Below are 21,564 nucleotides of genomic sequence, written 5' to 3'. Positions count from 1 at the left end.
CTCAGGTATCCTCGTATCCCGACTTCTCCTCAAAAGCACTTAATACAGGGCGCCTGGATCACTCAGTCGGTGAAGCATCTGCCCTCGGCTCAGGTCATGGTCCCAGGGTCCTGGGATCGAGCCCCGCATTGGGCTCCCTGCTCAGTGGGGAGTCTGCTTCTCCCTCTGCCACTCCGCCCCACCCCCCCCAACGCACGTGGGCTCTCTCTCTCTCAAATAAATAAAATCTTTTTTTTAAACACTTAATACAGTATTTCGCACAATGACATTCATTCAACAAGTACCTACTTAGTACATATTAAATAAATACCAGGCTCTGAATAAGCAATACCAATGTATTAGCGTTTGGGGAGCTTTTTATATTTGGGTCATTGCAACATGAGTAACAGAGTTAAACAGGGTTTCCACTGTGGCCTCAAATCCTAATTCAAATAGTCTTATGAATTAAATAATAAAAGAGTAATTACAAATTTTGACCTGCCTAACTCAGTTCAACGCACACCAAACACCAGTGCGGTATCAAACACCCAAATAAGGCTCAAATAAATACGTGAGATGCTCTTATAGAACTTCCATTAGGCTGCGGGAAGTAGTCAAGGGGTAGCCACACTGCACGGCAAACTGCGGTAAAACTAGGGAAGCATTAGACACACAAAACAATTCTGACTAAGGAAATGAATAACAGAGTTCCCTGGAGGAAGTATTTGCAGAACTGAAAGCTTAAAAGGATTATAGGTCATTCTGGAGAAGACCCAGAGCAAAAGTAAGTGAAAGCAGTTCCAAAGATGTGTCTGTGTGCATTCGGGTTGGGGGGCGGGGAATAAACAGTCTGGGACCACATTTGGGGGTCAAGGGGATGTCCACTGTGTGCTGAAACATTTGACCAGCAGTCTGGGTGCTGGAGAGTGGCCCAAGGTTTCCAGAAAGGAGAGTGACACAGTAAGAACTACAGCTAAGGAAGCCCACTCTGATGGCAGTGCGAAGAAGCAGAATGAGAAGCTATTTTCTTCGTCCGGGGAAGAAGTCACAGCAAGAAGGAGAGGGAACGACCCCCACTGTCATGGACATAGACGCTGGCAGAAAAGTTTACTTTTTCCCCTCTTCCAGTGACTTCCTGCTCTCTCCAGACCCATCCTTTCCGAGGAAACACGAGAACCTGGTTTTTAACACAGATCAGAACAACTTTGTCAACCTACTACAGTTTTGAGATGAGTTTTTAACCATGACTTGCCATGTCAGCCTGGCAAAGCTTACTCTCAAGTTCTAATTCATCTTCACTTATAAAACAAACTTAAAAAATGTCATCTACAGAGCTGCAATCACTATTTTTGCCTTGCACGACCAAAATAATTTAGTCTGAGACAATACTTGTACTTAGGGCAGCCACAACATTGAGACAAATTAGAGCCCTCAAGAGAAGCTGAACAGGGAGTTGTTTTTTCTTATAAAGGAGGGATGCGGGAGGGGGAGAACAATCAAGATCTACAGGGCTGGGCCCAGGGTACAAAGCAATCTGCATTTCCATTTCCCTTTGGATCAAGTACTTCTGAAATCATTCCACAGCCATTTCCCCAAGCAGCCCCTTTCCAAGGTGAAGGTTGTAAACATATGTCCCTCCCTGCCCCTCGGCACCTTAGTCTTATTTTTCCTTATTAATCAATTCTTCCTCAACAAGGCAACAGCAGGGAACGAACAGCACCAGTCTAGAAAACTAGAAACTGGCTCCGCCACTAAATATATGACCTGGATACATTATTTTTCTCATCTATAAGTGATGAGCCTAAGTGTTGGACTCCAGAGACTCTGAGGTGCCTTCTAGGTTTAAAATTGTCATTTTTGATGATGTTCTTAGATCCTCTGGCTTCTTCCAAATTCTCTTTTAACAGGCGCATAATAAAAACCCAGGGAGCAGAGGATCAATCTTGCTTCCAGATCCTCTTGCCCTACTATGCTCAGACTTCCAAAGGAGGTCCAGCCTGTTGATGCTGATCATCCTCTAAAAGAAAAAAAAAAAAACTTTGAATGTTTGAATTCCTTGCAGTTAAGGCACTAAGGACTGGAATGAGAGAACCAAGATAGAATTGCAGCAAATGGACTACCATATGGAATTACAGAAGTCCAATGCTCCTTTGGACCTTTTTTAATAACAACAACAAAAAAAAGATTAAAATAATCTTAACCAATGCCTAGTATTTATCAGTGCCCAAAGTGTACAACATGCTTTATGCTGTTGCTTTTCTTCTCTTCCAGCTGACTTCTTGCTCTCGCTAGAAGTCCTTTTGGAGGAAATACAAGAACCTGGTTTTGAAGACAGACCCTGTCTTGAGAGTTTCTATAATCTTCCTCCTTGATGAGAACCCCAGGGACAGCGCTTACCACTCCCATCATGGCTCACCAGTAGCTCCCACTTGACACATTACAGAAGTTAACACTTAGGACTTACAATGAGTATCAATTGAGACCAGGTGATGACTCAAGGCCACAAAAATAAAGAGAATGGCCTTATTTCCCCTCCCCTCCACTGCGGAGTTTCCCCCTCCGCAGTGACTTTATCATTTGTGATTGCCGAGGACATTCTAAATGCCACACTCATCTGCCAGTTTAAGTCTCCCTCCCCCCAGGAGGACCGAACCTCAGGTAAATATTTGGGACCAACTGTGTGTCACACATCATGCCAGGAGTGTTGGGAATACAGCCATGAACAACAAAAACGTCCCATGCAACATTCATATGCTATGGAAAGAGGGGGGCAAGGATAATCCTAAAAACAGGGAAAACTTCCTAAGAGCTGACATCGTGGTTTTGTTTTTAATTACGAGTAACAGCACGAGCAGAGAACACAGAACAAGGCGGGGGGGGGGGGGGGGATTGCATTCAGCAAATGCCACATCAGCTTCTGGGACCTGAAGCTGCCAGATTCCTAGCCCCGGGAGCTAGAGAGACGAGATTAACTTGATCTAGAAAGAAGTTTCAGAGCGCCAGCCGCCGGGTCTGAGCACCACGCGCCCAGGTAGTCGGGACCTGGAGGGGAAACTGCGAGGCCAAGATGGAGGAGGGGCTCGGGAGGAGTCGGCTCGGGCGCGAGAACCTCGTGGCTCCCTCCTCATGGCGCCAAGCAGCCTTCCTGCTCGGCGCTCCCGGGCCCTGGGAGGCAGCATCCCACGTCGCCAGACGCGGCGCGCACGGCCCCAGCTCGCAGGCTCCCCCGCAGGAAGGAGCCCGTGCTCCCACCGCGAGCCGAGGCTGCTAAACGCCCAAGGAACAAGTACCCACACCTTAAAGGCAGCAAGGGGGGACGGAGACAGAAACATCTGGGAGGACTCCACCCTTCCCCACCTGCAGAAAAAGCCCGGGATAAAGCTAAAAGAGCATTTCCCTAGTTTCTCCTTGCCTTGCTGATAAAACAAAGAGAGGCACGTAGGAGGGTCGGACACCCAGACGATGACCCCTTTCGGTGGACCCAAGACGCGTAAGCCCCGGACACCGAGGAGCATGGAGCCAGTACAACTTTCTCCTTGAAGCCGGCCACGTTTCCTCTTATAACCATAAAAATCAGAAGCCCCTGCTATTAACATTTCGTTGATGTCACCGCACCTAGTTGGCGCTCAGGATTTTCCCCAGAAAGCCCTGCAATCCCCAGCCCAAGACGGACTCCCGTCCCCGGGACGCCGCCTCGCGCGTTCTCGCAGCCCTCCAGGTCCGGCTCCCCGGCTTGCCCCGCCCTGGGTACCGGGGACCTCCAAGCGGGGCTGGGGCGCATCGGGGGCTCGCCGGCGACCCTGCCTAAAGCCCTCTCCCCCACCGTCGGACCCGCAAAACAATAAGCATCCGCTTTCCCAGCTGGTCGCCCATAGGAGCCGGGCCACGAGTTACCGCAGCGGAGAAAAAGAGCGAGCGGGAGCGCGCCAGCCCCGCGACCGGGGGTCGGCGGCCCCCTGGGACCCCGATGACCGGAATCCCCGCCCGGCCGGCCGGCCCGCAGTCGGCGCGGGGAAGACTGGGCGCTGGAGCGCGGCCAGGAGCGGAGGCGCGCGGGCCACGCGGTGGCTGCAGCAACTGACACGGCCCGCGGCCGCGCCACATGCGCCGCCGCCCGGCCCCGGGCCCGGGAGCGCGGCGCCGCGACCCCCGCCGTACCTTGCCGCTGGCCGTGCCCCCGCTGACGCCGATCAGGAAGGGCTCGCCGCCGTTGGGCTGCTGGTGGTTCTGCAGGGTCTGCTCGCTGTCCCCGGCCATGGCTGGCGCCGCCCCTCCTCCCGCTGCTGCCGACGGACGCACGTTCCCCGCCCGCGCCCGCGTCGGGCTCCCCCGCTGCCCGGCAGCCGCCGCAGGGCGCTGCCCGGGTCCCTGCGAGCCGCCCGGAGCTCGGCCGTGGGGCTGCCTTTCCCGGAGGCGCCGAGAGCCTGCCTCTAGCCCGCAGCGGCCGGCTCGGTTTACAGCCCAGGCGGAGGTCAGCGTGATGCTAATGCTCCAATCCGGGCGGGCAGCGCGCTGCTATTCGCCGAGGCGGAGGCGGCGAGGCGGCCGGCCCCAGCCTCCGCCCCTCCCGGGCCCCGCCGCCGCCACCCGAGGTCTCCCGGAGAGGTGTGAGCCCGGCCCTCCTCCCCCCTCACCCGCCCGGTTAACCCTTTCCCCGGCGACCTCCGGCGGACCGACGGAAGGCAAACACGCGCTCGGCGCTTTAATTGGGTGTGCTACCCCCTCTTTCAAAGGGGTTACGAAGCTACCAGGGCAGAATGCCAGCGCCCCAGGTTTGGGAAGCAAAATTCGAACAAGCAGGGAAGATTAAGACGAAGCAAAGAGTTAATGTCATTTGCCCATTATTCAGGCTAAAAACTTGCGTTTTCCCCAAATGAAAAAATTTCCCCCTCCCGTTTGCCAAAATATGTCAGACGCTGGCTTTCAATATTTCCTCTCTTGGAAACACCATCCTCCTTAGCAGGCGACTGCCTAGAGTCCTTGTCCCTAGAGAAGGGTAATGGGGGGGGCGGTATCTGAAGGGCACACTCTCTCCAAAAAGCAAGGCCGTTTCAAACCATAGTTTGAAATCACAAATACTGAGGTTCCTGTTGAATTAGGATTTGTGGAAACATTAAAATAATAATTAATGCCATTTTGACCCATTAATACCTTTAAGTGAACTGGTTTTTCATTCAGAGATGGGCAATTAGTCACTTGATTAGAAAGGCAGGATCCGCTGGTGACTCAGCAGCCCCCACCTCTGAAGGCAGATTTCTCTATTCACACGCAGTTCCACGAGCAAGTTACATAATCTCCCTGTGCCTCGGTGTTCTCATCTGTTACATGGGAATAATAATGGCCACTCCATCCTAGGATTGTTGCATTAAATGAATTGTTATATTAAAGTTCTTAGAATAGCTGCTGGCATAGTCTAGGCCCTATGTAAGAGTTGGAAGGGAAGAGGCCCCTACAAGGCTGGGACCCCAAAGGGAAATTTTGTTGGGGTACAGGGGGGAGAGGTAGGATTAGATCAGTAGCTTCCAGTCTCTGCCCCTGTGAATCTGGAACTGATGAGCTGACTGGCTCCTACAGGCTAAAAGAGAGTTGAAGTCAATAGCATTCTTTTCAAACTTAGTTATCTTAAATTCAGAATTATTTTGAAAAAAAAAAATTGCTAAAGAAAATTAAGAATATTAGAAAGCACAATATTCTTTTCACTTCTGACATATTTCGTGTCCCCATCCAAAATCAAACTCCACAGAAGCTCAGACAGGAGGCTAAGATAGAGAGAGTGGCTACCTGGTTGGGAGATGTCAGCTAGAAGGAGGGTGCCTTACCACAGGGCTGTTGGGTGGGTGGGTTGTAGCTGATTCAGGAGGCTGCCTCTTCTCCCCAACGTCTTTTCTCCACTAAAGAGATCTAAGTCTTCAAAGACTTTTGCAGAGCTCTTTAGGGCCCAAGATAAAGCCTGTTGGAACGTGGACAATTCGATGGACCCAGAGCTAAGGGGATATCAGGTAGCTAGAGAAAGAAGAGGAGGATATGAGAATGCCACATCCTCTATGAACTTTTCCCAAATCCCCACCTTCCTCCTTTCTATAGCTTTTTTTCCATGATATTTCATCATAAAAATTTTCAAACATTGAAATATTTTACAGTAAACACTGATATAACCATCTGGATTCTACCATGAACATTGTACCATACTTATCACACTAGTCATCGACCCATCCCTCTATCCGGCACAACATTTTTATTGGAGTATTTATTTGCCTTTACCTGGTTAGTCTGAAGTGGCTTACTCCAAACTGGTTTATACATTTCTTGGTGTTTTGTTGTTGTTGTTTTTTAATTACTATATTCCCAGCATCTAGAACAGTTTCTGGCACTCGTAGGGCCTTCACAAATATTTGTTGAACAAATGAAGACACGCCATGTCTCACTTCTACATTCCCAGGGCCGACTGAGCAGAATGACAGGCAGGTAGGAAACATTCAATGCATGCTCACTGTAGTGAATGAACAAATGAAGAATATGGAAAAGGTCAAAAAGTACCAACAAGTAAACTTCACTGCCACCATTTTGGAATGAAAGGTGGTATTCCCTACATGGTATTTACATGGTTACTACTCTTGTTTCCAAATGTTTTGTTTTCCTGGCGTTCCAAGTGACTGTGTACACCTAGTCTTGTATGTACATCTATTAAGTAGTTGGACCAACTCATCAACTGAGCTAACCCGTTAAACTTATCTGTACCTTGCTTAAAGATTTTATCTTTTTTTTTTTTTTGTAATCTCTACCCCCAATGTGGGGCTTGAACTCACAACCCCAACCAAGATAAAGAGTCACATTCTGTACTGAGTCAGCCAGGCACCCTTTCTGTACCTTGTTTAATAATTTTGACCTCTGTGCGTAAGTTAACATACATAAAAGTGTCCTGAAAAAAAAAAAACAAAAGCTGTCTATACAAAGGTAAGGCCTAGTTAGCAAGGACATCCCGCTGCACTCTGCACTCCCTGTTTTCACTCTCTTCTGTCCCTAGGGCTGCCTTACCTACAGGTAAGGAAGTTACCCAAGTCCGTTTAAATTAAGAGTATTCTGAGCACTGGTGACCTCGACAAGGACTTTTGTATCTCTGTTCTCTATAAAGCCAGCCAGGCTGTCTGTGCTATTCCCTGTGCTGTGTCATCCTCACTCAGGAGCCTGGTCACCAAATCCCATAGCTGGGGATGTTCAAATCACGTTTGAGTCTCCTATAGCAATTACACTGCAGATTCTGAATTAAAGGATCTCTACCTGTCCTCCTTCCCCTGCCACCAGGAAAAAAAAAAAAAATCAAACATGTTCAATAAAATCCAGAGTTAGAACAGATTCAAGCAAATACTATTTTCTCGGTATCTGTGATCATTTTCGTTTATATACAGATTTCCGTCTGATCAAGTTCTGGCCTAGTTAACATACGGGGATGAAGTCAGCATGAGTGTGCAGCTATAGCCAAAGAACAAGAGACATTTCTGCTCACGGTCCTCGTCTGCCTGCCCTCCCTCTAAGTGGCTGTAGGTCCGAACTAGGCAAGGAACACTACATTTTGTCTCCATCGGAAAAGTTCTACCTCTGGGTGCTTCACAAACCATGGTTAATTCTCTAATTGCTTATCCCATTTCCAAACCGGAAAAAAGAAAGGTTATCAAACTTTAGTTTCTCTCCGAAACATTGTAGTTGCCTGTATTGCCTTTTATCAATCAGTAATTGCTTGGACAGATCATAAATACTGTTCTGAAGAGATGACCAGATGATATTGAAGAGCTGCTTACATCTAGCTCTGTGATCTTAGGTACATTCTCAGATACTGTGGGCAGCATGATAGAGCTGTCTCAAACCCCAGCAGCGGGAGCAGCTGGGAATACAAAAGCTGGGACCCCATCCCCACACAGCTAAAGAATCCAAAACTCTGTGTGTGGAGCCCAGCAACCTGTGTTTGATAAGCCCTCCAGGTACCTCTTAGCACCCAGCCAAGTTTGAGATTCACTGATCTAGTGGAAAGAAGACAATGAGCTCTAGTTGGGAAAGCAAGTTTTACACCCTTGCTTTGTTACTACTTTGTAACCTTTGGCAAGTTACTTAATTTCTATGGAATTCAGTTTCTTCAACTGTTAAATGATAAGGTGCCTTGTAAGGTGGTTGTGAAAATAAAGACTATATATTGGTATATAGCAGTTGTCAAATTCCATTTCTCTCCCCTTCTATTGGATTACAGATCACAGCTCTTCCCATAGAAGCCCCACCATTTCGGGATTAGGAGCTTCAAAGATAAGAATTCCTAATCCCCAAGGTCACTTTAAGGTAAAAAAGGTTATATCCAGAACACGCAAATCTATAGAGATAGAAACTAGATTGGTGGTTGCCTACAGCTAGGGAGGTTAGGAAGGAAATGGGGCATGGCTGCTAAATGAGTCCAGGATTTCTTTTTATTTATTTTTTTTAAATAGCCTCCATGCCCAAAGTGGGGCTTGAACTCATGACCTTGAGATCAACAGTGTTCTACTGACTGAGTCAGCCAGGTGCCCCCAGGATTTCTTTTAATTTTTTAATTTATTTTTTTAAGATTTATTTACTTATTATTTTAGAGAGTGTGAGAAAGAGCAGATGAAGGGGGGGGCAGAATCTCAAGCAAGCTCCCTGCTGAGTGCAGAGCCCAACGTGGTGCTCGATCTCGCAACCCTGAGATCATGACCCAAGCCGAAATCAAGAGTCTGCATACAACCCCACTGAGCTACCCAGACACCCCTCTTTTATTTTTATTTTTTTTTAATTTCTTTTAGAGAGACAGAGCACAAGCAGGGGGGTGGGGCAGAGGGAGAGGGGGAGAGAGAGAAGCTTAAGCAGATTCCATGCTCAGCACGGATCCCAATGTGGGGTTTGATCCCACGACCCTGAGATCATGACCTGAGCTAAAATCAAGAGTCAGATGCTTAACCGAAGGAGCCACCCAAGTGCCCCCCTCTTTTTAGGTAAATGTTCTAAAATTGACTATCTTGATGGTTGCACGACTTTGATTATCGTAAGAACCACTGAATTGTACAATTTATATTGATGAATTATGTGGTATGTGAATTATATCTCAATAAAGCTGTTTAAAGAATAGGTTGCAACCAGCAGGCTAGAAGAGGAAAGAGATTTTTAGGAATTGGGGCAGAAACAAGCAAAGGCACAGAGAGACTGAAAATTAAAAAGGCAGCATCAGAAGACTTTATAACCTATAGAATGTTACATAAACGCAAGTTTTGTTAATTTCATTAAATTCAACACATTGATTTTTGTGCATACAGCTTTCCTCTGCAAAGATAATAGTCATATGAGGGCCTTTATTTTTTTTAGGGGGGGAGGGGCAAAGGGAGAGGGAGAAAGAATGTTAAGCAGGCTCCACGCCCAGGGTGAAGTCCGATGTGGGGCTCAGTATCATGACCCTGAGATCATGACCTGAGCCGAAATCAAGAGTCAGACCCTTAACCAACTGAGCCACCCAGGCACCCCATGGGCCTTTACATTTTAGTTGGCCCAACTTCAGAAATCCCATATGCCCTAAGAAGGCTTCCCAGACTTAGAAAATGTTAACGTACAGATTTTCGTTCCATGGAGATTTTCCGATTTTGTCTCCCATCCCCATACCAAGATGTATTTTCTAACAAGATGCTATGAAAGTAAGACCGGGACATCATCAGGAGTTCAGTAGTCTCGCCCAGACACTACCGGCACCCAGTAAGAGCAAGCTCCTGGCAACCGCATTTCGTTCACTCTGCACGTTCTAAGCCATTTAGCTTCATCCTGTTCATGGGGCTTCTCCCAGACGGGGATCTGACCCTTCGTTTCTTTTCCTGTCTCCAGACTAAACCCTTGCTCTCCCACTCTTCTGCAGTGACTTCCTTCACCTCCCCCAGTGAGCTCCCAGGTCACCTTCTCTGTATATGACCTACTCCCCCCCCCCCCCCCACGACCGTGGCACTAATGCTCTTTCCATCGTACCGTAAGTGATGCACTAGAATTGGTGATGGACAGGGTCATGGGACGAGGGTCTGACAAGGGAGACCCCCAAGGGTGCAAAACGCAAGGAAGCTCTTTCAGATGGAGCAAGGGGCCAGCGTAGGGGGAGTCTTGAAAACGAGCCCCTCCTAATGGGTTGGCTCTAAGCGCCCTCCTTGCTTCACCCCAGTCCCAGCCGTGGTGATTGTCCACAAGTGAAGCGGAGAATGGCGCAGCTGAAGGCAACTGCCTCAGAGGAGTAGTTAAATCTTATCTGGTGGCTTGGATTTAGACTGGTGGCCCAGGATGGCAGGTTTGACTGTCCTGAAGATGATGTGCTGAAGCGCCAACTAGTGTTGGAGGCCAAAGGAAATGAGCAGATCCAGCAGATTAGTCTGTGCTTAGGGTTCAACTGGTATTTTTCTTTCTTTTTTTCTTTCTTTCTTTCTTTAAGTGGTATTTTTCTGTAAAGTTATTTGGGTGTGCCAAAGTGAACTCTCCCCCAGGTCATTAGGAGGGAAAATTAGTTCAATTCTGCTTTGTAATGAAATTACAGCTGTTCCTGGTGGGAAGGAGGCCTAAGGGAGGAAAGCTAGTGGTTCAGAAATATTTTTAGTCGCAGACTAAAAAAAACTAACAAAAGCAACAGATTCCCCAGGAAAACACGTGCCCATGCATGCACACAAGTAGAATTTTGAGTATAACTTACTCAGACCCTACATCACCCCAGTTATCAGTCTGGTAGTCAGGAGAGGAAGTAGGGGTGAGGGCAGCTTCAGAGGAGAGCATCTCAGGAGTGTTAGCTCTTCTTAGGGAATATGGGCCACCTCTGTAAGCCCAGAGGGTCCAGGGCCATGGTTGTTGCACAGGCTATATGCTCAAAGGCATCCATCCGGATGTCCCATATTTCAGGATCCTCGATTTTTGTCATGAAGGCTCTAACATTCTCCTAACCTTCCTTGCCTTGGCTGACCAATGCAAACAACTATGGAGCTCTAAGGCTCTAACAATTAGTTTTTCAGCCTCAAATGTGCCTACCCTTCTACTGCAAGAGATCAGGGCCTCTTTGGAAGCTACCAGAAGTGTTCTCTCACTTAACCATGAACTGCTTGCTAACAGTAGAGTATCACTACAACTTGGTAACTACAAGCCAACTCCACTGTCTTTGTAGGCTTTGGTCCTCCATATATACATATATTTTAAGATTTTATTTATTTATTTGACAGAGAGAGAGCACAAGCAGGGGGAGCAGTAGGGAGAGGGAGAAGCAGGCTTCCCACAGAGCAGGGAGCCCGATGCGGGGCTCAATCCCAGGACCCTGGGATCATGACCTGAGCCGAAGGCAGATGCTTCACTGACTGAGACGCCCAGGCGCCTCAGGTCCCCCATATTTTTCAAAGGCCTGAACCATTGCACCTGCCACAAGCTTTCTCCTCTACCAGGACATCTTCCCAGCTCACCACTAGGGAAATCTACCAGCTGAGTCACCACCTTGTGCCATGTCCCAACCAGGACAGCACTGTCCTTACCTGCTGGGTAGCAGATGAGCCAGTCCCAAATCCCCATCTGACCACCCATTTTCTTGGACCACTCTTCATACCACTTGTGCTAATATGGGCCCCCTAAAAAGCCCATGGCAATAGGATTAAAGACAGGCGAGAAGTGGCTGGGAGAGGAAATAGGAAGGTGCCGGAAAAGCCTGGGAGAGAGGTCCTTCAGACCACAGGACGGGCTTGACCCTGAGAATGGGAGAGGCACAGCGACAAGGGTGGGGGCAGAAGAATTCTAGACTAGTTGAAGACTAAGAAGGTTCAGCCAAGCTGTTGTGAGTCCTTAAGTCAAAGTTGTTAGCAATCAGAAGAACCTATCTCCTAGGAATGGACCTGCCTTAGTAGTCCAACGACACATTAGCAATCAGAAGAACCTCCTATCTCCTAGGAATGGACCCGCCTTAGTAGTCCAACGACACAGCGTCCTTGGCTGTGTGTAGCCTAGGGGAAGCATGGCCAGGGAGCAAATGCAGCTATGTATTTCAGAGCACATCAGCTGGGGCTCTTGGTCGATGTTCTTTGTAGGTAGAGGTCTTTGAGGTACTTCTGGCCATCACATAACTGATAGTGAAGTACTGAAATATCCAACTAAAATTGTTTATCTCTTGGAGAATGCATTCACAGATCCAGCCAGCTCTCAAGTCTCCTCCCCTCCTTTTTTTTTTTTTTTAAAGTAGGCTCCATGCCTAGGGTGGAGGCCAGCTCAGGGCTTGAACTCACAACCCTGAGATCAAGACCTGAGCTAAGATCAAGAGTCAGATGCTTAACCCACTAAGCCACCCAGGCGCTCGTTTGTTTGTTTTTACATTTATCATGCCATGAATTCATAGGGACGGGGTTCCAGCAGCTCAGGCTCCTTCCCATTGGCTCTCACAAGTACTCTGGGTGGGGCAGGCTGGTGTTTCAGTTGAACCCAAGTACCTTTGTCTTGGGCTTCCTTCTTTTTCTGATTTTTTTTTTTTTTTTTTTTTTGACACAGAGACACAGCGAGAGAGGGAACACAAGCAGGGGGAGTGGGAGAGGGAGAAGCAGGCTTCCCTCAGAGCAGGGAGCCCGATGTGGGGCTTGATCCCAGGACCCTGAGATCATGACCTGAGCCGATGGCAAGACGCTTAACGACTGAGCCACCCAAGAGCCCCTCTGATCATTTTCCTTCACCCGCTTCAGGAAGCTAGCTCGGCTCTTCGAGTGCTTAATATGCTCCATACGTACCTTAATTCTCGTGGCAAGAATCTTGCCCTTCACTTGTTTGTTTACAGCAATGCCAACAGCATGCTGGGTAACACTGTGGACCCTTCCAGTTTTGCCTCGGTAACGTTTGTGGAGCGTTCCTTTTTGAACAGTGCCCATTCCCTTGACGTCCACAATATCACCTTTCTTGTAGATTCCCACGTATGTGGCCAAAGGAACAACTCCATGTTTTCTAAAAGGCCAAGAGAACACGTAGCAGGTACCTCTCCTCTTTCCCTTTGTATTGGCCTTTTGGGCAAATTGCTGGAAGGTGGCAGTTCTGGTTGAAAGGCTGTCTTTTGCTTTTCCCTGGGCTCTCCTGGGTCTCCTCACTCATGTGTAATATCCTAGTCAGCCAAGAACATGTGAGGAGTTTATCTCAGCCATTCTGTGTCTCTCTCACTTCCAGGATTCCCCCTACTATCGGCTTCATCTCTTGTTCTGAAGCAGACCCTCATCTTCAGTCTGGCAGAACTGCTTGAAGGATTGCCCCTGATTTGTGCCTAAGTAAGTCCGCTGCTCATTGCTGGCAAGGCTCTGGGACTTTGCCCCCTACACCGAACAGACTCTGACACCTCTCGCAAAACTGAAAACTTCCCAGTGAAATAAAACACAACAAAATGAGATTCCAGGCTCTGATACCTTCACCAGTGGACTCTACCAGTAAACATTCAGAGGAGAGTTAATACCAAGATTACACAGAGAGAAGAAAACGATGGAACACTTCACAACTCATTTTATGAGACCAGCATAGCTTTAACACCAACATCTGACAACATATTACAAAAATGGAAAATTAAAGGCCAGAGTCTCTTACGAGAACATGTAAAAATCCTGAACACAATTTTAACAAACCAAATCTAATAATACATCATAACCCAGTTTTATTTATTTAAAAAACTGTAAGGTCAGTTTAATATTTGAAAAATCTATACTTTAAATAATCTGGGTCTGGCTCAAAAACAATGTGCAATGATCATTCTTTTTTTTTTTTTAATTTTTATTTATTTGAGAGAGAGAATGAGAGAGAGAGCATGAGAGAGGGGAGGGTCAGAGGGAGAAGCAGACTCCCCACTGAGCAGGGAGCCTGATGCGGGACTCGATCCCGGGACTCCAGGATCATGACCTGAGCTGAAGGCAGCCACTTAACCAACTGAGCCACCCAGGCGCCCCATTCTTTTTTTTTTTTTTAAGATTTTAGTTGAGAGAGAGAGGGAGGGAGGGAGAGAGCATGAGTGGGGGAAGAGGAGGAGCAGGGGCAGAGGGAGAGGGAGAAGCAGACTCCCCACTGAGCAGGGAGCCCCATGCGGAGCTGGATCCCAGGACCCTGAGATCATGACCTGAGCCCAAGGCAGAAGCTTCACCAACTGAGCCACCCAGGCGCCCTGACTATTGTATCTTTAAATATGGATAAATCCTAGGATAAGTAAGAAGGGGTAGGGCCCTTCATTATCCCTCACTATGAAAATAACTCTTTCTTGAACACCCTAAAGCAGTGTTTAGCAAAATATATGCCTTGAAACAGTGGTTCTGGGAGGAAAAAAGATACCAGGAACACGTAAGTTTAGAAAAACCTGTGCACTACTGTGTTCCCATTTAACTTCTTGGAGAGTCCCAATGTCCATCAGCACACTTACCACCCTGGGAAATACTGCAGTTAAGAAACTTACCTATACGGTGGCGCCTGGGTGGCTCAGTCGTTAAGCATCTGCCTTCGGCTCAGGTCATGATCCCAGGGTCCTGGGATCGAGCCCTGCATTGGGCTCCCTGATCCATGGGAAGCCTGCTTCTCCCTCTCCCACTCCCCCCGCTTGTGTTCCGTCTCTCTCTGTCAAATAAATAAACAAAATCTTTAAAAAAAAAAAAAAAAAAGAAACTTACCTATGTTTGTTTAAACCAGTATTTTAACCAAAGTTACCAAACCAGAGAATCCTTTTTTTCTGGTTTGCCTATTACTAAGGAGCAGAACCAGTGTATGGTGGAAGTCATCCTAGGAAATGCTTCTCTATAGTAACCAAGTGTCAAACCAACAAGTTATCTTTTACAAGGAAATAAACAGTATTTTGCTACCTTGGAGGAGGTCCTAAGAGACCTATTTACACGGAGAAGGATATTTATTGACTTTAGCTTTATATTAGATAGATGTCTCATGTTTAATATACAGTTGTTAATAATTTATTATAATTGTTTTCTAGCTTAAAAAGTTGTATTTAATATAAAAATATAAAACAATGCAGAAATTTTTTATAGAATGTGAACATCCTCTTTAATTCCCTCCCTAAGAGCTAATCATTAACAGCAGTTTAGTATTATTATTCAGGTTTGAATATTCACATATGCGAAGTTTTTAGAATACTGCTCACCTACAGAAGAGTTGCTCAGTTTTCGCTATCTACTGAAAAATGCATATATTAATATTATAAAATCACTTAAACTTTCAAATAAATATGAAATAAATATTAGAACTTTGAAAAATATGTGGGACAGGAGAATATTAAAAGTTAAATACAAAAGAGAAGATTAAAGAAGAAACAAACCCTCAAGAAGGCTGAAGACTGACATCTGATAACTTCCAACAAGAAACAGGACACAACACAGATGTGAAACACACGGATAATTTGTTTATTTTAGGATACTCAAAATATTTATCTTTTGAGTGCTCTGACAGTATCACAAAAAAACATTTTCCACTATGGGTATTAGAAATCAAGATGTGCTTACACAGGAAGATATTCACAGGCCCCAAAAGAGGAAATGAATAGAAGAGATGGGTAGTTGATAGTTATAACTGCAGGGGAGGGATCTCTCATCCATAACAACACAGGACTTGGAATGAAATGAAGATCAACAGAGGAGGGGCCTCCAAGTGTGTCATTCTATTACCTGAAGCCCCACGGTTTGTCACCAGAGAAGAAAACAATTAGGCATTCATGTTCCCCTCTCCACTGGTGGTGTTTTTAGGGATTAAGTGGGGTTTAAAATGACAAGAAAAAGAGTTTTGTAAGTAAAACCGTATGAATGAACACACCGGATCAGTCTCATGGATCATTTAATTCACGACAGACCGTCTTGACAATAGCAACCACGGCTATTTTGTGGAAGGATCTCACGTCCCTCTATGCTGACAACTTAAAAGTTTCAGGTGCAGTTCCAACAGTTATATTTTCTTGTAACAGCTCAGTCTGAAACATCACAACGTCTTGAGCCTGTTCTCAATCCTTCTGTCAGGTCAATTTCACTACCTCCTGCGGTTCTTCTCTGGCCTTAGTGTATTTTTCCTGTGGTATGGACACAGAGTTACAGATAGTATTCCAGATGTGAAATCTTGTTTTGTACACTGGTACATTGGTTTGTTGCGGTATGTATGACCCTCCCCCCCTTTTTGCTGATCTTTGTGGCTGAAGAAGAAATCTGGACCAGCATGTTTTTTTCTGTTGTTTTTTTTGGGGGGGGGCGGTTAAAGACTTTATTTGACAGAGACAGAGAGAGAGCACAAGCAGGCAGAAGGGCAGGCAGAAGAAGAGGGAGAAGCAGACTCCCTACTGAGCAAGGAGCCAGATTCAGGACTCCATCCCAGGACCCTGAGATCATGACCTGAGCCGGAGGCAGACAGACGGTTAACAGAATGAGCCACCCAGGCGCCCCTGGACCAGCATGTTTGAAGAACAAGATTATCTCTGTTCTTCCTTTCCTGAACTTAGGTGATAGTCAATCCTTTAAGTTTGGTGGAGAGAGAACTAGACCAGCAAATCAGGAGACCTGGCTCACAGTCTGAAATGATCAATAATGAACTATGAAACCTTATAAGTTATTTAAATTGTATGGATTTCAATTTATTCATCTATTAAATGATGAATTTATATAATTGTGACACTGTAGCCTATCTGTCACTTTCTCTATATTCTTACTCCTCACAGGGACTCCTGGTAGAATATTCCTATCTTGGCATTGTACTTACTACAATTGGTGAGTGTCAACTACTGACATAAATATTTCACCTTAAATGCAAATGTACCTTAAATGTAACATGCACTTCAAACCTTAAATGTAACATACACTTCTCTATCAAGGTGTAAGGAATGTCTCCATTGTGCATTTTAAAGCCTATGCTCTTTATGTCCTAGCTCTAAGTTGGAACTGTATCCATCCCTTCTTTATACATTCTTTCATTAAATGCTGAGTTCCTATTATGTGCCCGTAAGACAGATATCATTCCTACTCTTACTGAGCTTACAATCCAGAAAGAAAAGAAAAACATCCTCGAATAAGCCATGACAAAAAATGTGATGCTAAGGAAAGTACTAAGGAAATGTACAGCAGAGACATCTAACCAGGTCCCAGAGCAACTTTAATTTGTGAAAATAATCTTTGGCTTCACTATTTGAAACTGGGAAAATTTAAATAAGTTATATCTGTAGTTCTACTTTAAGATAAAGTAATTTAACTAAGTAATAACATTTAAAAATTCTCCTTTCCCTAGAAAAGTAGCTGTGGTTCAGCATCTCTATATCAGTAATACCTTACAACCCAGGAGATTTCCCAAATGGCTTTATATTTCCTAATAGCTGGGAACTGCTTCCTTCCTTTCATATGGTAGGTAGTAAACAATAAAGCATTTTCTCCAAGTGTTGTGCAAAAGTGGCCTGACACAGGTAAAATGAATCAAATCCAATATAACTTATCCATTGTTCACAGAAATGTTTCAGCTGTATTCTACATGGAATACCCCACAAACCAGTGTACTGCATTTGCTACAAAGGAACCTAATTGGCCAATACAGACAATAGTGTTTTGTGTATTTAAGAGAGTAAGGCTTCACTGTTGCTGTTATTGTTGAATACTTTTATTACTTTAAAGATTTTATTTATTTGAGATAGAACGAGAGAGAGGAAGAGACTGCTGCAGGAGCAGGGGGAGGGGCAGAGGGAAAGGGAGAAGCAGGCTCCCCACTGAGCAGGAAGCCCGACACAAGCTCGATCCCAGGACCCTAGAATTGTGACCTGAACCAAAGGCTGACGCTTAACCGACTGAGCCATGTATGTATGTAAATCAATTTAATTTAAATAACTTTCATATGGTACTTAGTGAAGGTGCCCCTTAGCTAAGATCTTATTAGCCAAGTCCCCATAGTTAGAGGAGATTGCACTAAAAAGCTAAGTTTGCCCTAATACATATTTACCAATGAACCGATATAGTCACATAATATATTGTGAACGTGCAGTGAAATCAATATACATTTATATAATTTTAAATACTGAGCAGTATTCCATTGCATACATTTGTTATACTGTATTAAACAATCCTCTTTTTTAGCATTTAGATATTCTGCTTTTTAAAAATTTTTAAATTGAAGGCTATGAGAACATCCTTAAAAATGCTTATTGGCCCATCCTCTGATTTTTTTCCTATTGTTGGATCAAAAAGCATGCACACCTTTAAGGCCTTTGATACACTGATAAATTACTATTAAAGTTTAAACCCATTTAGGCTCCAATGGCAGAGGCTCCTGATGCCAGAAAACATCAGGCAGCTGGAAGTTGGTGGAGTGAATACAATAGGTTAGACCCAAGGGTGGGCAGAACACTGGCAGAATCTATTATGCTTTAGGAAAAAACTGTATATAGATCATTTAATTTGGGATATTTTGGCATATTTTAGGTTGTATGTGCAAGAGTAACCATAAAACCCACGATGAATGAAGGGCGCCTGGCTGGTTTAGTCAGTGGAGTGTGGGACTCTTTATCTCAGGGTTTGAGTTCGAGCCCCATGTTGGATGTAGAGATTACTTAAAAATAAAACCTTCAAACACACACACACAAAACCCCCATACTGAATGAAAGTCACAGAAACAAAACTTAGTATGGCTAAAGGTGAAAGGTTCTCACAGAAAAACCAAATTATATGACAAAGAGTGTGGAAATCACTTAGAAAAACAATTTAAGTATAACTGTTAAATTCCGGGCGCCTGGGTGGCTCAGTTGGTTAAGCGACTGCGTTCAGCTCAGGTCATGATCCTAGAGTCCCTGGATCGAGTCCCGCGTCGGGCTCCCTGTTCAGCGGGGAGTCTGCTTCTCCCTCTGACCCTACCCCCTCTCATGTGCTCTCTCTCATTCTCTCTCAAATAAATAAATAAAATCTTAAAAAAAAAATAATAATAACTGTTAAATTCCATCCAATTTTTATGTATCTGTGACCTTTAGGCCAACTTGAAATATGCAATATGTAAGCCTTCAGGTAGATGAAGACAAAGAAAAAATATTTTTAAAATCTTACATCCTTGTATATATGCATTTTTACATACTTTTCTAACCTGAATTAGTAATATCCCAACATCATCTCAGTCTTTCTTTTTACCAGTTATTTTAGGTTTCACAAATGGTAAAAACTTTGTAAAATAAAATATATATATATATATATCTATACCTATATAGAATAGGTAATATAGGCACAAGGTAAAAAAAATTAAGCAATTTGAAAGAGTATACAGTAATAAGGTAAATCTTTACCATGGGTATTCCCAGTGTTACTACCCAAAAGCAGTCACTCTTACTGGTTTCTCACATATGCTTAAGATAGGCTATGCATAGGCGTGCCTGGGTGGCTCAGTTGGTTAAGCGTCTGCCTTCGGCTCAGGTCATGATCTCAGGGTTCTGGGATGGAGCCCCACATCGGGCTCCCTGCTCAGTGGGGAGCCTGCTTCTCCCTCCCCCTCTGCTGCTGCTTCCCCTGATTGTGCGCGCGCTCTCTCTCTGTCAAATAAATAAAATCTTTATTAAAAAAAAGTAGCATATGCTACAAATCGTTCTGCATTTTGTTTTTATCATTGTATCTTGGAGAACATTCCGTATCAGTACAAAGGTATTTGCCTTGTTAAAAATTTTTTTAATTAAAGGCAAAAAACAAAATAGCTTCATGGCCTAAAGGAATTACTTTTGTGGAAGACTAATAGATAATCTGAGATAGGTTATCATAACAAGAAAAGACAAGGAAGATATCCATTCATTCATTCCTTTATTTACTCATTCAACATGTTTTGAATGTTCACCATGTATGAGGCACTTATTGAGTATCAAGAGCATAAAGATGAATTAGAAACCATTTCTACCTCGCATCGGGCTCCTGCTCAGCGGGAAGCCTGCTTCTCCCTCTCCCACTCCCTCTGCTTGTGTTCCCGCTCTCACTGTGTCTCTCTCTGTCAAATAAATAAATAAAATCTTAAAAAAAAAAAATGTATCTATCCTATGTAAAGCTGCCAGACTAAATTTTTTTTTTCACAGAAACACTGCTTATTTTGCAAAATTCCCATCCAAGCTCAAGATATTTGGGTGACTTTCCACTGTCACTTATCTTCTAAAATTGAGATGCTTAAATGCCCAGGCATAAGTGGCAATCAATCAGAGGGTATCTGAGTCTGCAAAAGAAATGTGACATAAAAAAAAAAAAAAAAAAAAAAAAAGAAATGTGACATATTTTCCTAGAGTATCATTTTTGACAGTAAGTTATTAAAAAAAAAATTTTTTTTTTTTTGAGAGAGAGCGAGAGAATGGGGGGGAAGGGCAGAGGGAGAGGGAGAGAAAGAATCTTAAGCCCCAAGGTGGGGGTCTCAATTTCATGACTCTGAGATCACGACCTGAGCCAAAATCAAGAGTTGGATGCTTAAGTGACTGGGCCACTCAGGTGCCCCCATGGTAAGTAATTTAAAAGATTACTCCCCATCTTCTCTACTTTCTTCTTCTTACTTAGAACAAACAGATACAGAGTTGAACACAGGAAGAATTTTTTTATATTAGCTCAGATGCAGAGAATTAGATTCATCATTATTCTTGGTTCATGACACATTCGCATCATTGGTGTGTTCAAGGCCCTCAAGCATTCAGTCTTTATTTAAAATAACAAATATCCATGAAATCACCACCAACTTGAAAACTAAGACAGGAATTTACATTTACATCCATCTCTTTGATCCTCCGTTGCATCACTTATTATGATGACCGTTATAGAAAGTCTACCACATCCTGTAATTCTTAAGCACTTACTCTTTCCACTCAATATTATATTGTTAGGATTAATGCACATTGTGGCATATAACTGTAATACATTCATTTGTAGTGCTGTTTAAATATGCTCCAATTTATTTATTATATAATTTATTCCTCTACGTGTAGATAGGCATTGAGTTGTTTTCAGATCTTGGTATTAAAAAGAGTGCTCATATGGGGCTCCTGGGTGGCGCAGTTGGCTAAGCGGCAGATTCTTGGTTTCGGTTCAGGTCATGATCTCAGGGTGGTGAGATCAAGCCCCTTGCTGGGCTCCACCTTCTGTGCAGAGTCTGCTTGGATCTCTCTTTCCCTCTCCCTCTGCCCCTCCCCTCCATTCTCTCTCTCTCATAAAATAAATCTTTAAAAAAAAAAATAAGATTATGGGGGCGCCTGGGTGGCTCAGCTGGTTAAGCGGCTGCCTTCGGCTCAGGTCATGATCCCAGGGTCCTGGGATCAAGCCCCGCATCGGGCTCCCTGCTCAGCGGGGAGCCTGCTTCTCCCTCTCCCTCTGCCTGTCTCTCCGCCTACTTGTTCTCTCTCTCTGTCAGATAAATAAATAAAATCTTTAAAAAAAAAAAAATAAGATTATGGTAACATACATATAACATCAAGTTTACCATTTAACCAGGTCTGGAGATGCAATTCAGTGGTATTAAGTACATTCACTTTCTTGTGCAACAATCACCTTCCTCCATCCATCTCCAGAACTTTTTCATCTTCCCGAACTGAAACTCCATGCCTATTAAACAATAACTCTCCATTCT

At 44.6% G+C, this 21,564-nt stretch overlaps 1 protein-coding gene across 1 annotated transcript in view; it reads right to left on the bottom strand.

Moving 5' to 3' along the window:
• Positions 1-4,556, bottom strand: part of UCK2 (uridine-cytidine kinase 2) — a 72,721-nt gene extending 68,165 nt beyond the window's left edge. Inside the window, exon 1 of the mRNA XM_032422143.1 lies at positions 4,138-4,556. Coding sequence (XP_032278034.1) covers positions 4,138-4,236 — 99 coding nt within the window. The 5' untranslated portion in view covers positions 4,237-4,556. The remainder of the gene's footprint in view (positions 1-4,137) is intronic.
• Between the last annotated feature and the right edge of the window lie 17,008 nt (positions 4,557-21,564).

The sequence above is a fragment of the Phoca vitulina genome, unplaced genomic scaffold (genome assembly GCF_004348235.1).
Source record: "Phoca vitulina isolate PV1807 unplaced genomic scaffold, GSC_HSeal_1.0 scaffold26, whole genome shotgun sequence".
NCBI lineage: Eukaryota > Metazoa > Chordata > Mammalia > Carnivora > Phocidae > Phoca > Phoca vitulina.
This window is presented reverse-complemented; position numbering and strand designations above follow the sequence as displayed.